Genomic DNA, 23,926 nt, shown 5'->3' with positions numbered 1-23,926 from the left:
GAATGAGTCTGGAAGTTTTCCTTCCCTTTCTATTTTTTGGAATAGCTTGAGAAGGATAGGTATTATCTCTGCTTTAAACATCTGGTAGAACTCCCCTGGGAAGCCATCTGGTTCTGGACTCTTATTTGTTGGGAGATTTTTGATAAATGATTCAATTTCTTCGCTGGTTATGGTTTCTTTCATCCATTTTGAGTTTATTTTTGTGTATGGTGTGTATGGTGTAAGAAAGTGGTCCAGGTTCATTCTTCTGCATGTTGCTGTCCAGTTTTCCCAGCACCATGTTCTGAAGAGACTGTCTTTATTCCATTGGATATTCTTTCCTGCTTTTGTCAAAGGTTAGTTGGCCATATGTTTGTGGGTCCATTTCTGGGTTCTCTGTTCTGTTGCATTGATCTAAGTGTCTATTTTTTGTGCCAGTACCATACTGTCTTGATGATTACAGCTTTGTAATACAACTTGAAGTCTGGGATTGTGATGCCTCCAGCTTTGGTTTTCTTTTTCAAGATTGGTTTGGCTATTTGGGGTCTTTTCTGGGTCCATAAAATTTTAGGATTGTTTGTTCTAGCTCTGTGAAGAATGCTGGTGTTATTTTGATAGGGATTGCATTGAATATGTAGATTGCTTTGGGTAGTATCGACATTTTAACAATATTTGTTCTTCCAATCCAGGAGCATGGAATAGTTTTCCATTTTTTTGTATCTTCTTCAATTTCTTTCATAAGCTTTCTATAGTTTTCAGTGTATAGATTTTTCACCTCTTTGATTAGGTTTATTCCTAGGTATTTTATGGGTTTTGGTGCAATTGTAAACGGGATTGATTCCTTGATTTCTCTTTCTATTGCTTCATTATTGGTGTATAGGAATGCAAATGATGTCTGTACATTGATTTTATATCCTGCGACTTTGCCGAATTCATGGATCAGTCCTAGCAGTTTTTTGGTGGAATCTTTTGGGCTTTCCATATAGAATATCTGCAAAGAGTCATCTTGAAAGAGTGAAAGTTTCACTTCCTCCTGGCTGATTTGAATGCCTTTTATTCCTTTGTGTTGTCTGATTGCTGAGGCTAAGACTTCCAATACTATTTGAGTAACAGTGGCGAGAGTGGACATCCCTGTCGTGTTCCTGATGTTGGGGCGGGGAGAAAGCTCTCAGTTTTTCCCCATTGAGGACGATAGTAGCGGTGGGTCTTTCATATATGGCTTTTAAAATCTTGAGGTATGATTCTTCTATCCCTTGAGGGTTTTTATCAATAAAGGATGCATATTTTGTCAGATCCTTTATGTCCAAAAGACACAACCCTGAAGCAGGTCACCAAGAGAGTAAAGATAAAGAGGACCAAGGGCTGAGCATTGGGATACCCCAATATTAAATGAGTTCAAAGAAAAGGAGGAACCAGCAAAGGAGATTAAAAAAGAGAGTTAGGGGGAAAACAAAGACAAAGTGTCGCATCCTACAAGCTAAGTCTGAAAACAATCCATCAGGGATCGTTTAGTGACAAACTAAAATCTCTAAACCTAGATCCATCATAGTGACTTCTCTAGGAAATGTACAATCTACTTATGTAGCAAAATGCAGAATGCAATGTAAATATTTCTTTCATTGCTGTGCTTAATTACTCATTAATTTATCAGATATAGTTCTTGCAGTTCAGGATCCTGTCTCCATTTAATTTCCATCTGTTTATGATGCTATCACAGTTTAATTAAATAAACCAAAAGTTTAGGTGTTGTATGAGCATATGGAGGTAGAAATACCAGATCAACACATATGACTAATATCTGAAATGTAGTAATTGTGACATTATCTAATCTGTGACATTATTAATCTTGTCATTTACCAAAATAAGTACCTAAGAATCAAAACTGGGAAAAAGAGTTTTTCTTAACTCTAAACTTCACCATAACAAAACCCTCTAAACACAAAATGGCTAATATTTAATAATTGATCTGATATTATTCAGACAATATATTAATTAGTTAATTTCAAGGGTTTAGCCCAACACTTACTTAGCATTTGGAACCACTTCCCTTGGTTATTTCTTCCAGGGATACAGAGGAGTATAGATTTGGTAAATATGATGTTCATGGGTTACCATAGCAAGCAAGGCACAAACAAAACCAGACCAATTCTGGATCAATGTCTTTGTAAGAAAAAAGATGCCTGATGTATTTCTAGATGGCTTCATAGCAACATTTACTCCCCCAGTAAGCCGAGCACCGAGGCTCCCTAATCTTTGCTCCTGATCATCCTTCTAAATCAGAAGCTCAGAGCAGTTGTACTAAAAAAAAAAAAAAAATGCCTTCAAGATCACATTTCCTACAAATAATAATTGAGCTGCAGAAACTAAGTATAAGCAATGCTTCACACGTGGAAGGGGGCATATGCTTCCATATGACTTCCCTCAGATACACTATTGTTCTATGAACTCCTTGAACATAATCACATATCTACATACAAATTTTACTAAAAATGTGGAATTAAGTAACCATTTCAAAAATTTTTTAAACACCATTTTTTTAACACGATGATAAATAGAGTCCCAAACCTAAGCAAAGTTTCATTCATTTTCCTTGTGCAATCAGATTCTGTAAAAATTTGTCAGATCCTTTTAAAGTTCCTGTAGAACAAACAAGCACATGCCGTCATGTTTTAGCAATTAGGATGAAGTCAGAACAGGCATACGTTTCAAATCTGTGACTGATACAGTCCTGGGAGGGTCTGTTTCACTAGATGAAAGAAAAGGTAGAATAATTATTGTATCCCTTATCTAAGTGATATGTAGGGCTGTGCGGTGCTCAAAACCCACTAATTGAATGAATGGATGAATAAAGATAAAGACTTGGGTTTATAGTGAAATTTTTTGTTTAAAAAGGTCAGAATGGAAAAAAAAAAAAAAAAAAAAAAAACTGGCTTGACACAGATCCTGAGAAAGAGCCCTGGGAATTGAAATTGAACTCAAACTAAAGTTTGGTCAAATGGACCAGCATTGTTATAATATATAAAAAGTTAATACAATCTTATTAGATGCAAGCTTCCAGATAAAGTGCAGTAATTGTGCCTACACTTGGCATGAATTAGACTTCACCTGTAATGTTTTTTGTTCCAGGAAAAATATCATAAGAAGGACATTAGCAATCCAAATTTTCCCCAGAGGATGTGTCCAGGTTGCTTAGCACAGAGCCTTGGACCTACAGCTGTTCAATAAATAAGTACTGAATTACCCTGAGCTGATATGGAAGACTCTGGGAATCATAAAAGAAATGATTAAGGGAAGATGAAAGGAGGTGGATTATAGCTTAACCCCGAATGCACATCCTAACAGAGCTGCCCCGCAATGAAATGAAATGCCCAATGAAGTAGGAATCTTAACATTTCATCAGATGAATGCTCACCTACCAGAGTTGTTACCAAAGAATCGCTTACACTACTAAGTGGGAAACTGAAATGGATGGCCTCCAAAAGCTCTTTCAGTCTGAGCAACCTGGATGGATGCCACGGCCGACAGAGGGTATGTCCATAGCTAGCTCAGAACACCATCCAGCTAGTTCTACTCACCTCCCCAGGGAGCCCCTATCATGCATTCTATTCTTCAAAGGGGAATGCCATTGGGCTCCAGGTTGCAATGTTACCATTTGCACAGCCACGGACAGCCACTCTGTGGGGCGCCTTATGCCCTAAACCAGCCAAAGCACTAGCTTTCCCTTACCATGCTTCCCACTCTACTTGTTTGGAAAGGAAGCTGTTTTTTAAGTCATTCTTCAAGAAAAAAAAAAGATCGTTAGGGGCACCTGGATGGCTCAGTCGGTTAAGGGTCCAACTTTGGCTCAGCTCATGATCTCATGGTTTGTGAGTTCGAGCCCCGCGTCAGGCTCTGTGCTGACAGCTCAGAGCCTGGAGCCTGCTTCGGATTCTGTGTCTCCTTTCTCTGCCCCTCCCCAGCTTGTGTTCTGTGTCTCTATGTCTCTCAAAAAATAAATAAATGTAAAAAAAAAAAATTAGAAAAGAAAAAAAGATCGTTGGCTGAGAACTTTGTACCTAAGTGTTCCTTATCCAACAACCAATTCTACATACTTTTAAAACTTGATGAGATGAGAGTACTGGGGGAGGTGTGTGCTACAGTAGGAAGCCTTCTTGTTCTCTTCCTCACACAAATACCCTGAAAACACTGGAGTAAAAACTGCCACCTTACTTCTAGAACCTGGCTGTCTGGTGATGTTTGCATGAAGCAACAGTGGCATCTAGTGGTGATATGCATTAACCACATGCTTGCTCCATTCATGACAGAAAAATGGATAAAGACCTAATCCTTCTCCCCAACCTCCCCTTGTTCCTCTGATCTACTCAGACCCAATGAGAAGTTGGCTGGGAAACAGAAAAAGTCAGTAAAACAGGGAACCCTTAAAATGATGCATGCAGAGCTTACTAAACACTTAACATATCTAACTAGGCATTCAGTGAACAATTGACATACAGCCAAAATTTCTTTCCTGAATGCAGACCCACTGAATTTGTGCTAGCATATGTTGCATAAATCAAACATTATACATCACCTACATCACCTATACATCATTTGTTCATCGTACATCACCTACAACAGTCAGCTTTTGTTCATCGAAATAAGCGAGAACCTTAAGACACTTGCGAAATAAGATTTCCTCCACTGGTTTTTATAGGGTTTCCTTTTCTCGTTGTTGTCTCTCACTGCTTTTTAATAATCATGGCCCTTCGGCTCCAAGTCTAACTTAAAAGGGGAATGACACCAGTGTGGGCTTCAGCATTTGGGGATCTAGTTCCCCATGTTGGGTCCACCACAGCCCGGGAGGCCAGCAGCCAGTCCAACCCCGACTCAGTGACAGGATCTTGTAGGCATCCACAGCTCCCCTCTCCAGCTGCCTCCTGGGTCTGCTTCTTTCATTATATCAAATTTTTCACTGGGAGGAGGTGGCTGCTTCGGGTGGTTTAGGGTGTGAGAGCTGGAGCCATCCTCCCTGGCTTTAGTTCTACCCTCTATAATCTTGGGAAATTTGCTTACCTTCTTTCTAAACCCAGGATCCTTATCTGGAACATAAGAAACTAGACCCTACTCTTCGGGTGATTACGAGAATTAAGTGAGGTAATCCATGTAAGGCCCTTGGTGCATGGCCTCACAAGCGGGAAGCATTCAATCAATAATTACTGGTATTTTGTGTTTATCTTCTTCTGCTATCCCATAGACCTGCAGTTCTCAAACTTTTTGGTCTTAGGATCCCTTTACATAAATTCTCTAAAATTAAAAGGACCCTAAGAGCTTAAGTTTATAGATCACACCTTTTGACATTCACTGTTTTAGAAATCAAACCAAAATATTTGAATTCTTTTTAAGAGGACAATAATGAATCCCCTAACATAAATAACATTTTAGGAAAAATAACTACATTCTCCATAATAAGAATATTTGGTAAGAGAGTGTCATTGCTTTATACTTTTCCAAATCTCGTTCATGTCAGGCTATTAAGAAGATAGCTGGGTTCTCCTATCTGCTTCTGCATTCAATTTATTCTAATGTTACACATCATGCAACCCCTGAAAAACTCCTTGTGCACTCATGAGAAAAGGAGAGTGGAAAAGGCAAATGACGTCTTAGTGTTATTAAGAAAATAGTTTTACTCGGCAATCAAAAAGAATGAAATCTTGCCATTTGCAACAAAGTGGGTGGAACTAGAGTATATTACGCTAAGCGAAGTAAGTCAGAGCAAGACAAATATCCTATGATTTCACTCATATGTGGAATTTAAGAAACAAAACATAAACATAGGGGAAAGGAAGCAGAAATAAGATAAAGACAGAGAGGGAGGCAAACCATAAGAGACTCTCAAATACAGAGAACAAACTGAGGGTTGCTGGCAGGGTACTGGGTGGGGGGTGGGGTGGGCTAAATGGGTGATGAATCACTAAATTCTATACCTGAGATCATTATTACACTATATGTTAACTAACTTGGATTTAAAATTTTTTTTAATAATTTAAAAAAAAAGAAAAGAGTTTTGGCCTCATGGGCTCCACGAGAGGACCTCAGGGACACACGGGGGTGTGTTTGCAGTTTGTAGCTGTGGCCCGAAGCACCTGTCCGGGTTTCCTGGTGTATCAGCACAGCAGAGTGGCAGGCCCCAAGTCAGCTCACCGTCAAAACTGGGAGGATTCGCACAGACTAGAAGGGCCGAAGGAACTGGACATACACACAGCAGCTGGTGAAAGAGGCAGGAAAACCCTTTACCCTGAGCCTAGCCTATACCCTGTGGTTCAGAAACTCAGACTCGGACCAGATGGAAGTCCACAGTCCTGCCTCTCTACTGCACGATGCAGCTTGGTCATGACTAATAATACCCTTCCTGAAATCCATCCATTTTTCTGGCTGATGGGCTGAATTGTTTTCTGTTTTCTGTTTTTCTTATTTGTTTTAGTCGTTTTTTTTTTTTTTTTTTTTTTTAATCTGTTTTGGAAGAGAGCTAATTCAAGGAAACTAAAATGTTCGTTTGATGTCATTCCTTTTCCAGAAATCACCTTTTTAAAATCTGGAAATCCAATGGCTCTGTGTGACTTAATCATTAATTATTATTTTTACATCATTATAGGTGGGCAAGCTTTCAGACACATATTGTTGCTGAGACCCTCTTAATAGTGTTTTATTTATTCTTTATGGACCTTTCAGGCTACTTAAGTATAATCTATGAGGTGACATCATGGTCACTATGTCCCTGCGTGACACTCAAAACCACATACGAGGCAAACTCAAGCAGTGGTTCATTCTTGGCACCCAGTGGAGACGGTTCCTCTTGAAGGAGGCTCCAGACATGATCTCTAAGACAGTTTTCAAAAGGAGGGCAGGACCGGGGCTCTCTGGAGCTGACTGCTTTGGGTGCAGAGTTTATACTTTTCTCTCCACAAGGCTCTACAACTCAGGTTCTCTCTCCCTCACCGCACTAGTTCTAGAAACTTGAAAAGTTACTGTTATCAGTCAAAACGCTGAGCTGCTGGCACCAAAACCCAAATCGAAACCACTGTAGTGCAGAGCGGGATTTGAGGAAGAAATGCTTGTTTCTTGGAGACAACTTGCAATGATTCCACTTAATCCAGGAGTGCCATGAAAATATAAACAATATAATGTGTAGAGCGTGGCTTATGAAATATTATAACATAGGAACCTATTCTTATTAATATAAACAGGATGCTAAGTGAAAGTTTTCCTACTCCTAGGTGAAGTATAGTCTAATCTCTAGATTGACCTCCTTCTCTCTACATCAGCGATACTGCACCTGTCCTACTCTACCCTTATGTTCACATCTCTATACTATATATGTATGTATCCCAGTAATTTTGTGCTTGCTCTTCCCTCTGCCTGGAACATCTCTCCCCCAAACACCTACAGGAGGACCTGTGCCATGGTAGTGGTCCCTGACTCTGCTCTCTGGCCACCTTCCTGTGACCCTCCCCACCCCCACCCCCACCCCCATCACACACACACCTTGTAGCTCCTACAGCAATGATACACTCCACACACAAAGGAAGGAAAGGAAAACACACACACACACACACACACACACACACACACACACACACCCTACCAGAACATCCTTTGATATCACTTAATTACTCCAAACTACAGTTGTCATCAGTGAAAGAGAATGGGCCAGATCAAACTGTAGTTTGCGAAACTATGCTCCCCAGGATCCCAAAACCTGCACAGAGCAGCTTGGGGGTGACCTCAGGCAACAAGAAGGGAACAGAGTGGAGAGGGCTTTGGCCCTTCCACCTCAGCCTCAACCAGAGCAGCTGTGATACTCTCAGGACATTTGGTTTGAACACAAACTGTGGATCTGAAAGTCCAGAAATAAACCCTAAAACACACACAGGTATTGAGTATGGGATACACATGGTGGTGGCATTTCACATCAATGATGAGAAGATGGGCTATTTAATAAATGGTGTTTGGACCACTAGGCAACCGTTTGGAAAAATGTTACGATGGAACCATCATGCACATCTTACACAAAAGTAAATTCCAGATGGATCAAAGATTTAAGCCATGGAAAATGAAACCCAAGAAAAGACAAGGGAAAAAAAAGAAATAATTTTCGAACAATTCCAAAGATTTGGGGAAGGCCTTTCTAAATATCACACAAGACCTGGGGCACCTGGGTGGGTCAGTCGATTAAACATCCGAGTCTGACTTCGGCTCAGGTAATAATCTCACAGTTTGTGAGTTCGAGCCCTGTGCTGGGCTGTGTGCTGACAGCTTGGAACCTGAAGCCCTCTTCAGATTCTGTGTCTCCTTCTTGCTCTGTCTCTCCCCTACTTGTACTCCCTCCCACCCTCCCTCTCTCCCTCAAAACGTAAACATTTTTAAAAAGGGGGGGGATAAAATTAAAAAGGGGCTGCTAATCTGAATTTACTTAAAACTGACAAGAATTGGGGCACCTAGGTGGCTTAGTTGGTTGGGTGTCCAACTTCAGCTCAGGTAATGATCTCACAGTTCATGACAACTCAGCCTGGAGCCTGCTTTGGATTCTGGGTCTCCCTCTCTCTCTGCCCCTCCCCCACTCACTCACGGGTTCTCTTTCTCTCAAAAATAAACATTTAAAAAAATTTTGTAAAAAATAAATATCACACAAGACCCTGAAGCTAGAAAAGACTGATGAATTTGAATAAAAACCCTTTTAAGTCTACATACATGTTCACAAATCAGCATCAGGTCAGAAGATAACCAGGAAAATGAGAATACTGCAATATTACAAAGACATTTTTCTTAATGCATAGAGAACGTGCATCAATAAGAAAAAAGGACCAAAAGTGAGCATAGGCTATGAACAAGGGACCTATAAGTAATGTTTAGATATATGCTAACTTCATGCCCATTTTTTAAATGTAGCTTAATATCTGTCCAGTCAGAAAAGATCAAAAAAGTTTGGTGGCACCTGGGTGGCTCAGTTGGTTGAGCATCCAACTTCGGCTCAGGTCGTGACTTCATGGTTTGTGGGTTTCAGCCCCATGTCCTGCTTTGCACATGGAGCCTGCTCTGAATTCTGTCTCCCTCTCTCTCTGCCCCTCCTCTGCTCGTGCTCTCGCCCTCTCTCAAAAATAAACATTAAAACAAAAAAGTTTGATAAGATATTGAACAACATGAGGAGGAATTTATAGAACATCTGCAGAGACTAATTTAGCCACATGTGTCAAAATATAAAATGAACATTGTTGACGAGTAATCCCATAGCTAAGAGTTTATCCTGTAGCTAAACCTACTTATTTGCAATATAACAACATATACACAAAGGCATGCATATTCCATAGGTATGGAATCGGAAGCCAAAACATTCCCTGACAATGGACAAGAGGATCAATTCATTGTGCACAGACCTCAAATGGGAACCAATGCCCCAGTAAAAAGAATGCGGTCACCCTGCCTGCACTGTTATGAAACAATCTCCCTGATACATTAAGTGGAAAAAAAGAAAGATTCAGAAGTTTATTATCTTGCTACTACTTACAAAAACACATGTGTGTGTGAACATGCTTGAATATGCACAAAATTCTTCTGGGAGGATCTGCAAGGAAGTGCTGATAGTGGTTTCCTGTAGGTAGGGAAACTGGATGGCTAAGGATCGAGGTGTAGAGAGAGACCTAGTTTTCTCCAAGAGCTTTTTTTACAGTTTGAATTTTTACCATGTGCAAACACACTGCCTTGAAAACCATTGAAAACTACTGAGCGACAGGCTCCCTCGATCTAACATTTAATGATTTCATTATTCGAATACACTTTTATTAAGGATTCCATGACTCTGTCATGTGTTTCACACTTGAAAAACACACTAGAAATTCTGGCCCACAGCTCCACATGCAATGAAAATCTTTAAGCTTTTCACTATTTGTTAAGTTCGGCTATATATACATTTGTGGAATTTATTATGTAAAAGTCATATGTAACCCAATTTTCCCCAGACCTCAGCACCTTTCTGGTCCAAAAGAGGTCTCTGTAACAGCAATGACTCAAATCACTATTCTCACGATATATTATGGGTTTTTTTGTGTGTTTGTTTCTTTTTATTTAAGAGAGAGCTCACACAAGTAGGGGAGAGGGGCAGAGAAAGAGGGGGATGGAGGGCAGGGAGAGAGAGAGAGAGAGAGAGAGAGAGGGAGAGAGAGGGAGAGAGAGGGAGAGAGAGGGAGAGAGAGGGAGAGAGAGAGAGGGAAGGACGGAGAGAGGGAGGGAGGGAATGAGAACCTTAAGCAGACTCCATACTAAATGCGGAGGCGACATGGGGCTCGATCTCATGACCCTGGGATCACGACCTGAGCTGAAATCAAGAGGCGGGCACTCAACTGACTGAGCCACCCAGGTGCCCTGTCACAGATATGTTTTGAAACAGCATCTGTGAAGTCTTCTTATCCCCTTAACACTGGGCTATGTTGAAATCCTCAGGGGATGCCTCTTATGTGTTCGCAAATAGGTGTGGTCCCAGCGTGTGCTTCCGTGGCTGTGCTGAACACTACAGGTCCCCATGAGGCCCATGACCAGATCCAGCCCGCAGCTTCCCAGCAGATACCACCTGAGACATGCTGGAGCCTTCTCCGTAAGCAGGTGGCATGGCTACCTAAGGAAGGCAGAGGCAATGTGCCTTCTGTTTCTATTGCACTCTGCGAGAGGAGTTCCACAAGTATGCCATTGGGCTCCCAAACGTTGTGGAGTTTGGTTAAAATATCTCTTTTGTGTTTTGTTTTCAAGTCACTCTGCTTTCCACAGGGCTCAGTCATGAATGCAGATGGTGCTGGAATAGTAGGCAAAATTAACCAAAGATGGTTTCATACTCAAAATCACCTCTCCTTCTGTGACAAGGAGATACAAGACCAAAAAAGACTCAAGAGCTTGAGGAAAGAGCCCTCTTCATAAAACAAGAACCACACTCCCTGACTCCATCACTGCTTCCCATTATCTATTATTACGATAGGGAGGACAAAGCCAAAAATAAGAGAAAGCAGCTCAGCAGAGGCTTGAATTACTATAAAGTAAAAAATATTAACTATTTTTCACTGGTGATACATCCACTGCTTTGCCTTTATATCTGTAATCTTTATAACATCCCTGTTCCAAGTAAGAGACGTTTAATAGGACCAATAGAAAACCTGCGCAAACTGGGCTAGCATTCCAACATCTGCTTACCTAACAAAGTGTCGTAGAGAGACGTATTTAGTTGCAGGCATGGCCTGATCCAAGGATCACTTGATATGAAAAGGGTGTGGTTTCTCAGCTCCACTTGCTCCCTGTTGACTCTCTTCTCCAGCAGGTTCTGCCCTCGTGGTTACAAGACCACTCCCAGCAGCAACTTATGGGATTTTCCACCCAGGTGCAAACCCAGTAGAAATGAGCAAGTCAGCTTCCCCAAGATTTCAAAACAAGAGCCCAGGAACTGACTTTCTTTGCCTGTGTGCATGTCCATAGGCCAGACACCGGGGATGGAGGAGGGAGAATGCTGACTGGCTTAGCTGTGGCCCTGTGCTCCAGGGGCATCAACCTCCCCGGAAGTACTCCAACAGAAGGAAGAGGGCCAACCCCCCAAGCAAAATCAGAGCATTGCTGCCAAAGGGAGAGAGTTAATTGTAGGCAGCAAAAATAGCAGACTCCACAAGAAACCTTATGAGGTTGAAATTACTATTCTCACTGTACAGATGGGGAAACCAAAGCTCCCAGCTATTAAGTAATTTGCACAAAAATCAAAGAACTGGAAAGTGACAAATTGGATTTGACCTCATTAACGTGTTGGTTAAGATTAAAAGGACAAGTGGGTGTTTCTCAGACAGACTGGAGCAAGCAGGGTGCTCTAGGCAGAGGTTTGTGAATACACGGTTACAAGAATGCTGCGAGGGCGAGGACCTCTCAGGGCATGTCAAGTTGTTTGCAAAGTTGTCGGTGCAGCAGAGAAAAGAGCTCAGTCTGGTGTCAGAGGGATCAGGACTCTGCTATTTATCAGCTAGGTGGCCGTGGACAAGGACATAACCGCTCATCTCATATCCACCATCTGTGTAATACACGGATAATATGCTTCACAGGGTTCTTGGGAGGAATAAGCAAGATAACATATATGAAGGAGCCAGGACAATGCCTAGCACATGGAAACGGACGGTAGATGTTGGTGTGGGGATGACAGGACGTAGAAGGTGACGAACGGGAAAGAGGTAGGGAAAAAAGCTCAAACAATATCCATGGGCCAGATCATGCTAAACTAAGGATTTCAGATTTTATACCCCAGAAAATGGGGTACGATAGGATTTTGACTGGAGGGATGGCCTGGTAAGATTTTCATTTTGGAAGGATCACACTGGCAACAGTGTGTACTTACGGCAGCAGGGAGGGGGACTAGTTAAGATACCGCTAAAATAGAATGACAGTGGTTGCCAAATCTAGCTCAGTGTCAAATTTACTAGGGTGTTTGTTTGTTTGTTGAATACAGATTTGTGGACTCCTCAGGGGTGGGGAGACATCTGGGCTGAGGTATCAGCTAGCTCCCGCCCGGCCCTGTTGGTTCCCGAAGGGAACTGATCCACCTCCTTCCCAACGATCAGCATTGCCCAAAGGAAAACTAGAATTGTAGCAGGAATACAAAAATTAAGGAACAGTCAACTCCTTGTTGTTGTTTTTTTTTTAACTCCAGGATTCTTGAGGCCTCTGGGGTGCAGAGTGGAGCAATCAGATAAGGAGTGGGTGTGCTGGACGAGGTGAAGAAGATGAGACAGAGCATGACTTTTCAAGTCATCAGTAGGTCCGACCTGAGCTGAGCTCCAGGAGAGATGCAGACTCAGGTTCAGGAGCTGGCCAACAGGGAACCTCTCGGGAGCTGATCCAACCCCAACAATCTCCCAGTCCCCATTCAGTCCCCATGCGATCGAGCGCAGGCTGTCTTTGTGAAAGAAAAGCTGCCTGGTTCTACTTTAGCTACCGTCCGGTAAGGGCCTCCCATCTATGGCTGTATCCCAGGGGCCCCACGACTCCACACTTTGCTGACTTTCACCTGAACTGCCTTATGTAATAGATAACAGCCATTCCAATGGGGGAAACACTCATGGACCAAGCCATCTTATGGATGAACCATAATTCACCCCAACCATTTCCTCTGTTCTCAGATATTCTTTCCAAATTTCTACTAGTAAATTTACTGCAATGACAATTTGCACATAAAACTTTTACTCCTATCACTTCCAACTCTAAAATATCTAATACTCTTAGAAGAAACCTGGTAGTGGTCATTTCCTCAAGTTTGAGTTCAAATCTCACACACTAGTTTCTTCTCAAAGTATGCAATGCGCGATCATTTGACAAAGTTCAATACAATTAACCACTGAGCAACACGAGGGTGAGAAGCACAGTTGAAAATCCACGTATAACTTTTGACTCCCCCAAAACTTAACTACTAACAGCCTGTTAGCCAGAAGCTTTACCAATAATATAAACCTCCAATTAACACATTTTTTGTATGTTATATGTATTACACCGTATTCTTATCATAAAGTAAGCCAGACAAAAGAAAATGTTAGGAAAATTCTAAGAAAAATGTATTTATAGTACTGCATTGTATTTATCAAATCCACATATAAGTGGACCTCCACAGTTCAAATTCCTGCTGTTTGAGGGTCAACTGTACCTGCTGATTTTTTTTAAAACCTTAGTGAACAAAGAATAAAAGGTAATTTCCTTAACCTGATAAAAGATACCTACCAGAAATCTCAGCAAACATCTTACTGAATGGTTCCTTCAAAAGCCAGGAATGAGGTATGCATGCCCATTATCACTGCTTCTATCAATACTGGAGGTCCTAGAAAAAAAGAAAAGAGAAAAAAAAAAAAGAAAAAAAACTGCTGCCTCATCCAAGGGCATAGAGAAACAGGTATTCTTATTCATGGCTTGCAATGAGAAGTTCAACCTTTGATGGTGGCAATTTGACAATACGTATGACTTAAAAATCTTCCTATTTTTTTTTTATTTAAAAAAATTTTGTTTAACATTTATTTATTTTTGAGACAGAGAGAGACAGAGCATGAACAGGGGAGGGGCAGAGAGACAGGGAGACACAGAATCCGAAACAGGCTCCAGGCTCTGAGCGGTCAGCACAGAGCCCAACATGGGGCTTGAACTCACAAATTATGAGATCATGACCTGAGCCGAAGTCGGACGCTTAACCGACCAAGCCACCCAGGCGCCCCACAAATGTTCCTATTTTTAAAGTTCATTTATTTTGAGAGAAAGAGAACATGGGGAAGGGGCAGGGAGAGAGAGAGGGAGAGAGAGAGAATCCCAAGCAGGCTTGTTAGCACTGTCAGTGCAGAGCCTGACATGGGACTCGATCTCACAAATCGTGAGACCATGACCTAAGCTGAGATCAAGTGTCAGAGGCTTAGCCGACTGCACCACCCGGGTGCCCCCAAAATGTTCATACTTTCTAATCCAGTAACACCACCTCAATGAATGTACCCTGAGAACGTAGTTAAGTCTGTACACAAAGATGTAAGTATTAAGACGCTCTCAAATACTACCTACAATCAGGAACCAACTGTTTGACAACAGTCCTGAATTCTGGCATGAACACGTGAAGGAAAGTCACTGAAAATGACGCTGTATACGAGCGTCTACTGGAAAGACAGCTAAATATACCTTTGTGTGTGTGTATACATGCACACACACATACAAGAACATTCCGGAGAAGCCCATACCAGAACACTGAGGATTCCTTATGCTCGGTTTTGCAAATTTTCTTAAAATATATGCTACTTCTTTCATTAGGAAAAATGATATGTTTTTAAAAATTTTTTTAACGTTTATTTGAAAAAGAACACAAGCAGGGAAGAGGCAGAGAGAGAAGGAGACACAGAATCTGAAGCTGACTCCAGGCTCCGCGCTGCCAGCACAGAGCCCAACACAGGGGGTTGAACTCACAAACTGTGAGATCATGACCTGAGCCGAAGTCAGATGCTCAACCGAGCCACCCAGGCACCCCGAAAAAATAATGTATTTTAAACGTTGCCTCAAATGATTGCTGGAGGCAAAGAAAGTGGCTCAGAAAGAGTAAAGGGAGACTTGATGAAGGGAGCAGGCTGATGCAGTGCCTGTGACCACAGCTGTCCATTCACGTCCCAACCATGAGACCAGGAAGCTGAGTTACGTTCCTAGTGTCCTATTTTATTGAAACAAAGGAAAATGACAAACCTCATGGCTAATTTTATACACACACGTACATTCACACACACGTTCTTAAGTAAACTCTCTACTCACTCATACCTAGGAACCCGCTCCTCTGCCAAGTTCTCAAGAGGTCACGGGCCACCCTGCAGCCCAGTGATTAGATTGGGGGAGATGGAGCTTACTGGGCTGTTTCCCCAGTTCCGTGACCAAGGAGGGGAAAAAGTTGAAGCGGAAGGGGAAGGAGGATGTCAGTGTCACAACGGTATTCTACGCATGCACTCAGAAAATGGCACAACAGCTACAACAATAAGAATCTTTATGCACATGTCTTTGTAATCAGTACAATTCTTCAGAACAGAGACAAAAAAAAAAAGAAAAAGGAATACAATGTTTCAAAAAGTGACAGCCCATAGGTCAAACATTACAAACTAGGTTTAAACCATTTGGAGGCTTTTGTAAGAGTATTGAGGTGCAGAAGCACTGGAAGGAGGGGACTCCCCGCACAAGTGCTGACAGGGGACAGACAGATCTAGAAATCAAGAAACCGCTACTTGGTAAGTACTTCTGGTGCTTGAGTACAGTGTCCAATACGTAGGGGGGAGAACGAGTCCATACTGGTCTTTGTACATGCTGTGTGGTGAAGGCTACTGCAGATTTCTCTATTTCCTAAAGTAGGCAAGTCTCCAAAATTGACCGATTCACATTGCGATTACACGGTACAATGCATGCATGTTATTGGTACAGAGAGTGCTTCAACAGAAATCCTTCGGTTTTTAAAATCCTGACAAGGTCATTTTGACCTCCAAGGACTATGATCCTTTCAGTTATTCATTCTTCCATTTGGGATAAAATACTTCTTCCAAAGCATGCGCCCGTCTCGTCCGTCCCTCTCCCAGAAAGACCATCAGAGGGAAACCGGTGGGGCCTATGTCACCAACACTAAGACACTTAGCAGACACAACAGCGCCATCCCAAGGACTGTGGTAAGCGGCTCCGCCCCAGCATCCACCTCCCTGGACCTAGATCCTCAGGGAGCGTGGGGCTGACTCAAGAGAAGAGAGACTACTCCTCCATTCCAGTCAGACATCCCTCAAAGGGATGAGTCTGTTCTGACTCATTGGGGTGGGGGAGGAGAAAAGAATATAAGGTGGAATCATTATCTGTAAAGTTTTAGCAGATGGAAGAAAATCGTGTCATTTGCTTAACTTTGAAAAATGCAGCGGGTCTCATCCCCGCAGCGGGACGCGAGGTGAGCCCAACATCCCACCTCCTCCCTTCCCAAGACAGAGGTGGTGGGCGTGGCTGCTTTTTAAGAAGCTGCATGCCAACTTCAGGTGGCACAGAATTCAAGACCAACACCGCAATAACTCAGTAGTCATATTTTCCACCTTCTGTGCCTTTGGGGGTAAAAATACCACAAAAGGGATAACATGGCTTTTCTCACTGTATGTCATTCTTACGTCTTCTACTCAAAAAAAAGCCCACACTACCACATTTTCTATTTTATTATGAAAATTAATACCTCTCACAGTAGAAGCCCTCTCTAAAATTATAGCTTTGGTTTCAGAATTGGCAATCCAATTAGCCCAAATGAACACTGAGTGCATCGACAATGTGCCTGCAGGCATGGTCAAGGTCTATCAGAGAGGAGGATAAAGATGCTGAGGCTATTCTTCGGATAACAGTAAGACAAGGGGATTGAGGAGTGAGCCTTTGTTCAAATGACAGCTGCACGAAGCATTTTTAAAATGAACTACCTTTTTGGGTAAAAACAGAGCTGGTTTTGTGAAACGCCATCACGGGACTCTGTACCATCTGGAGAAAGGTCCTCTGAGTCGAGAGGGAGTACAGTGAGTGGCTTCCCAGTCTTGGTTTTTAGAACCTATACAGCCAATGCATCTGTGTACAAAGAGCAGTAAATCCGCCTATCGTGCCAGAGGAGATGTGACCAAGTCACAGGGAATACTGGGAGTATTCCCCTTGAGTATCTGCAATGCTACTTCACTTCCGTGTGGCTCAGAGTTCCCATCTGCATAGTGGAGATAACAGGTGCTGTCTCTGACCCGCTGGGACCGGGAGAGAAGTGGGTAAGAGAGAGCTAGAAAGCACTAATGCCTTCTCCAAAGAAAGGCAGTGTTCAAGTAACAAAAGTACTCAACAAAGTGCTCCAATCAAAAAAGCACAAAATTCAAGTAACAGAATTGCAGGTGCTGTGTTTCTGGCTTCCGAGCAGCAGCCGTGAACACGGCTCGAGCCACGATCGAGCATCGCTACGTCTGCCATGAAGAGCTGGTAGGTAAGTGAGCTGCACAGCGGACAACACGGGACACGCTCCATGGAGAGCCCACCAAGTCATCCCAACACTGAGGACCATAATTCTTCTTAGAGGGGAAAAAAATGAACCTTGGGGAAAGCTTAGCAGAATCAGCAAGCCGTTCAGAGCGATTGCTTAATGCATGTCCCGTGTGTGTTCTCTGGGTAAGATCTTCAAATTGGTGGCTTAACCTAAATTTCAACAGATAAAGGGTTTTCTTCATTTTGCAGGCAGAAAGGGAAACTAAGGCTATCTACATTTTTCTCCTGCACTTTAGCTCTAGAATGAAAAAACAATCTTCAGACTGGCTGAGAGAAACTACTGAAGAAAAACGCACACACACAAACATTCCCCCAGTGGGGCAGGAAGAGGGAAATCAGGATGTTTTTTGTAACTAAGAAACTTACTTCCTTTGTACAGTTTCTGTTCTAGGAGCTAGTGTGTGCATGCTTGAGTATCGCTAACGCCCAGAGAACCAGAAGGTTTGGAGGAGTGTTGTCGCAGGGACCCTGACAGCCTTCAGAACAGGAAGAAGGAAGAGGGGTTAACAGTCTAAATACGCAGTCTTTTCTAAACAACTCACGATTAAAAATAGGGAAAACTTCACGCTTTAAAACTACAATATTTATGCTGCCACAAGAATTCACTGGATCGGTTAGCGGTGGGTGGGAAAACATCCCCGTCCTGGCTTCCCACTAGAAAAGTTCCATTTCCCATCTTTACAGACTGGTGCTCATCTCTGAACCTATCTGTTCATTTTCACCGGACAATTAACACTCTTTTGGAGCCTCAGCCGGAACCCTTTTACCACCATGGGAAGGCGCATCTACAGTCGAAGCTTCTGAAGGCCATCATCGTTTCTTCGTGCCACTGTTTCCACCGCTGGATTTGCTGAAGCCCCTGCTCATGTGAGGAAAGTGCACGGTTGGGGTTCTTTCTGTAGGACCATATAATCCCAAGTTCCTGGCAGTGGCTGACTTGCGCAGTGGTTTGACGCTGGGGAAAGGGCTAAAGATGGGTGCTTTCAGGTGGCCGCCCTGGGGAGGTTTGGTTTCCCTGGGCGTATCAGGCAGCTCCGGAAAGTGCCGTTGGCAGGGCGCGTGTGCCTTGGGCTCAGGGTCGGCAGCAGCATCCCTCCGGTTCAGTTCCAAGGCTTCTAACTTCACCTGGACCGCAGACACGTCAGCGTCGGCATCCCCAAATGCTGGCTCCGGAGACTGCCCTTCGATTGTCCTCCCCACACAGCCTTCCGAGCTGCCACCTTCTCCTCCAGCTGCTGCTGCGCGGCTGGAGGGGAACTCCGCCGCCCCCGGGCTCTTAGTCTTGCAGCCCTCATTCTGCTCTTCTATCAGCCCAACGGTGTCCCCGCAGCCCAGCTGACTCTTGGTCCTCGTCATGTTCTTCTTGTGGACTCGGATGTGAGTTCGCCACGGAGAATTGAGCTTCGTCTTGAGGTCTTCATAAGGGACAGGAGACGTTCTGCCTCCTGTGTGGCCGGGGATGTGGATGACCGCATTCTTGGCAGGTCTGTTTGACATCTTCACCTTCTTTCCTAAAAGAAGGTGGTTTATGACCGGAGAGTTGTTTACCTGAGATGGGAGAATGCTGGTCACTGGCCCTTTATCTGAAAGAAACGTTGAAAGGTTGTGTGAAATGGACCACAGAGAAACCATCCATCACAGAACAGGAATCACAGAGGTTGTCCCCACATCCCAACCCACGTATCTGCCAGGTTTTGCAGAGTCATGTGACTGAAGGTAACAGAAACTGAATTCAACCCTAGAGCCTGGAGTACCTGTTCCCTCCTCTTCCAAAAGGAGGAGACAAGAGGCTGAGGATACAAAAAGAAGCAGACTCTGGCCCCTCATTACTAAAGTGCAGACACCCTACTGTTTCTTACTGAGAGTTTTTGTCTCTGAGAAATAACCTCAGAGGTCCTGTACCTAGAAAACTTTAGAAGACTGTTTTAAAAATAAGTCAAACACTACGACCATATGGATTATCAGCTGTTAGCTTCTGAGGAGTAGGAAAAGAACACACTGCATATTATAAAGGTGAGAGCAGGCAGAATGACAGAGGTGATAGAAGGTGGTGAAAATGTAGGGAGATCACTGCTACTTGATTCCTGATCCCACTCCTGTGTCCTCAATGGACTTCGAAAGCCAATTGAAACTGGAGAGCACCAAAGCCATGCTCTCCTGGAGGGCACTGGTGATAGTATTCCTGTCGTCCTCCTCCAGTGGCTATGACCAAGCCTCTATTTCAGATGACGCTCAAACACACATGGCCCCAGAGATGACAACAGCAGGCAGAAGCAGTAGGGAGAAGGCCCTACCGTCTCTGTGTGAGCAACCTTCCTCCTGACATCCCTATCATCTGGCTGAGCTCACCTCTACGCTTCTCGATTGCTCTCACGTACCTCGGGTCACACTCCAGTCTTTACTGAAAATGTTGACTACAGTCTCCTCTCCATCCCATATCCTACTACCTCCCTCAGTTGCATGACTGTTTCTCTGACTGACCCATCCTCATACTTCCTCAGCCTCCCCAATGCCATCCGAAACTTCATCACCCAGATCTATCTTACCTGAAAAATATTTAAGTCTCTGATTCTTCTCTTTGGCTCTCCTGGCTCTCAGGTTCTCGATATGACTATACATAGTACTGAACCAGAGACTTGGGTTCTCTCGTCTTTCAAACTTCCCATAACCCCTTGTCTATGTGTGAGTCACTTGCACTCCTCCCCCGGCTAGATGCATGGCTGATCACCAGGATGCTGCCTCACCAATGACCACATTCTTGACACCCCTATCTCTTTATGCCTGGCAAAATCCCAAACCTGGATTTTTATCTTTTCCAAAAAGGGAGGGGAAAAAAAAAATCACACAGACATGTGGACTGAAAGCCCTTCAGATTCATAACTTCCTATTTTGTTGGGTCCTCAAAGCCACTGAACAACCCTTTTCTTTCCCTCTTCCATTCCGTTCGATGACCTACCCAAATCTTCATTGCTTTCTCTACGCTCCTACCTGACTTCCCCAACTTACTCCTCCAAAAGCAAACAACTTTTCCTCCGATTTCTCCCCAAAAACCGAAGCCACCGGGTCCAAAAGGCCCCAACTTCCCGTCCTCCTTAACCTGGGAAGCTGGGACCTCAACCGCCATGCTCACCACCTTACTTCACATCTCAGAAGCTGAAGTCAAGCGCACCCTCTCCACCTGCACTGCTAATCCTCTTATACCATCTCTTCTAAAAGCTACTCAAAGCGTGATCCCCACCCAGCAGCACTGGCACCACCCAGGAGCTTGTTGGAAATGCATCATCTCAGCCCCACCCCAAAGCTGCTGAAACAGACTCTTCATTTTAACAGATCCCCAAGTGATTTACATGCACGCTGAAGTTTCAAAAGCAATGCTCTTTGTCTTTGAGCAACAATCTCCCTAAAAGGAACCACACAAACCATGATCCCGATAAGGGTCAGCGAACTTTTCCTGACTGTAAATATTTTAGACTTTTGTAGTACAAAAGCAGCCATAGACAATATGTAAATATTTTAGACTTTTGTAGTGCAAAAGCAGTCATAGGCAATATGTAAATAAGGGGGCATGCCTGTATTCCAATAAAATTTTAGTTACAAAAACAGGCAGCTAGCCGGATGTGGCCTGTGGAACACAGTTTACTGAGCCCCTAGCTACAGCACAAGACACTGGGCCGATTTAATACCACCGACAACTGTTCACCATCACACCCACAGATGTGTAGGGCGCAAGAGAAAAAGGGACTATGTAAAGAATCAGAACACGGGGGTCTAGCCCTGGCCTGACCACCGACCATCGCTATACAACCCTGCTAAGCTTTCCTGAGTCACCATTTCCTCATCTTTTAAAAGGACAGAAGCATATCCATCCTTACCTGCCTCATTTCTTTAAGGACAAAAATGAGGATATGTTTGAGCCAATGTTTTTAAAATTAAAGTGCTAGAGTTGTTTCTTTTGTGAATGTCCTCTTAATGATTCAAGTCAAAGTAAAAACATTCAGGAAGTTAACCCGCTCCTCCCCCGTAAGTGGAAGGTAAGTACAGTTTTCGTGCAAGATCAGTCACGTGCTCCCCAGTCAACTTCATTTTAACACAGAACAGGCATCATTTTCATTAGGATTTCACTTAGAACAAGACAAACCACTTCCCAAATCAGCATGTATTAAATCACAAAGCAGACTGTTCACTGGCATTTGTGGAATTTAAAAAGAAAACAAAAAAAGCAGCTGGACAGTCCTTGGAAAAGAGCATTTCCAACCTCAATCCAATTTTACTCTTCTCGGCAGATCCCCAAGAAAGACCCCGCTAACCCATCGGTGAGGCACAGGAATGGTTTCTTCCTTTTTCTCTGATGACAACTTCTGTTATATTACTACCTAAATGACCAGTGGATAGCTTAATTTACTAGTGCACAGATTAATAGATTCCATTTTCAAATGCCTAAAATTTAGGAAGAGCTCAAAAATGTCTCAAGTCCAAGGACTGCATGGCGTTTGCAACAGTTTCATCATTTGTAAACCCCTCTCCACAAGCACACGTAGTACAGACGTGTTTAATACCATCAAGTGCCTGGTTCTTGGTACCTAAAAGGGACCCATGGTCTTTTTCTTCGGTCGAGCCTAATAAAATAAGAAAGGGGATACTAAATAGGTCATTTCCTCATGCCAGCAGTGTTTGCGGATACTGAGCTACAGGGTTGCAATACCGAGGCGATCCTAGGAGTATGGTTCCTTCCTTCACAAGACACAGAGGGGAAATTGATTCAAACAAAGAATCACATTACCTGCCCGGATATACACCTGATGAACCTGCTGTTGCTGCTTCTTCTTAATCCGAGAATACTGCCGCTTCAGTGCGTTGATATCTGTGGTCATGCGCTCCATCATCATACTGTTGAAAGCTGCATGGTACTCACTTCGACAAGAGTTGATCGCTCCTGGACTCAGCTCTGCAATGTTATTAGACCGCAGACTCTGCTCTTCATTTGGTTCTACACTCCAGAGGAGAGAGACACGGACATGGAGGAGAAAGATTACACTGTGCCCCAGTGTGGTATCTTAACTTCCAGGGAATTCTAACCACAAAAAAAAAAAAAAAAAAAAAAAAAAAAAAATGCATGCTCCAGTTTGTTGTACTGGTTTTCATTTGGTCCTGAAAATATTTCCGCATTTTCTGATTAGCCTAACTGTGGGTCTGAAATGAGCTGTGTGGGTTCACTGTTTGATTTTATTAGCACTTTGCTCATTCTGTAGACATAAGAACAACTGTTTCCACATAAATATCACTGCCTTTTTCTAAAATTCCCTTAGGAAAATATAACGCCAGGTGTCTAAAGTCAGTTGACAGATTTGCATATAACTGCATGAGGATTTATAAGGAATTGACTGTTCGTAGAGTTTAGACCATCATTAAAAGTGAGTTTTTCCTAAGTTAAAAATAGCAACACATTCTATAAAATTATCAAGACTTCGGGGCATCTGGGTGGCTCAGTCAGTTAAGCATCTGACTTCAACTGAGGTGATGATCTCATGGCTTGTGAATTTGAGCCCCGCATCAGACTCTGTGCTGACAGCTCAGAGCCTGGAGCCTGCTTTGGATTCTGTGTCTCTCTCTCTGCCCCTCCCCTGCTCATGCTCTGTCTCTCTCTCTCAAATAAATAAACATTTAAAAAAACATATCAAAACTTTGAATCACTGCATCACTAGAAATGTTTTTATTCATTTAATACACATTTCCTGCCTATGTGTGTTTTGTCTGATGTGGTTTCTGCTCCTGTGACACCTACAACTAGCAGATTTGTCCCTTAAATAAAATTGAGATTACATCTGAGAAGTAGAAATAAGCACTGTGTGAGGGCAGACACACTACATAGGCTTTTCTAGCACAGTATGTAAAACGGCCTGGGAACCGCTTTTAAAAAAATAATTAGTGAGGATTTCAACTATCGTAGCATCTGCTGAAACTGTTATTCAGGTAAAGCTTAAACATCAGACAAATTTACTTCCTTTTTTATGGAAAACACATTTTTAAGGAGAAGAAAATTAAGGGGTGCCTGGATGGCTCATTCGGTTAAGTGTGCGACTTTGGCTCATGTCATGATCTCACAGTTCATGAGTTGGAGCCCCGCACTGGGCTCTGTGCTGACAGCTCAGAGCCTGGAGCCTGCTTCGGATTCTGTGTCTCCCTCTCTCTCTGCACCTTCCCTGCTTGCGTATGCTCTCTCTCTCTCTCTCTCTTAAAAATAAATAAACATTAAAAAAAAAAAAAAGGAGAAGAAAATTAAAAGGGGTCCTGCTAATCTGAACTTAGTTAAACCTGACAAGAATTGTGGCACCTGGGTGGCTCAGTCGGTTGGGCGTCTGACTTCTGCCTT

At 43.1% G+C, this 23,926-nt stretch overlaps 1 protein-coding gene across 4 annotated transcripts in view; it reads right to left on the bottom strand.

The window, feature by feature from the left end:
• Positions 1–15,500: 15,500 nt before the first annotated feature.
• The window catches only part of TBC1D30 (TBC1 domain family member 30), an 86,176-nt gene continuing 77,750 nt past the window's right edge, over positions 15,501–23,926 (bottom strand). For 2 of the 4 annotated variants that reach the window (XM_060657063.3, XM_060657065.3), the window contains 3 exons: positions 22,337–22,543; positions 22,113–22,172; positions 15,501–19,139 (listed from right to left, as the gene is read on the bottom strand). In XM_060657063.3, coding sequence (XP_060513046.2) covers positions 18,367–19,139; positions 22,113–22,172; positions 22,337–22,543 — 1,040 coding nt within the window. In that variant the 3' untranslated portion in view covers positions 15,501–18,366. The remainder of the gene's footprint in view (positions 19,140–22,112; positions 22,173–22,336; positions 22,544–23,926) is intronic. The other 2 variants (XM_060657064.3, XM_060657066.3) reach the window with 1 other exon arrangement.

This window comes from Panthera onca, chromosome B4, assembly GCF_046562875.1.
Source record: "Panthera onca isolate mPanOnc1 chromosome B4, mPanOnc1 haplotype 2, whole genome shotgun sequence".
NCBI classification, from domain to species: domain Eukaryota; kingdom Metazoa; phylum Chordata; class Mammalia; order Carnivora; family Felidae; genus Panthera; species Panthera onca.
Note: the sequence above shows the minus strand (reverse complement) of the source record. Positions and strands in the feature narration are given on the sequence as shown.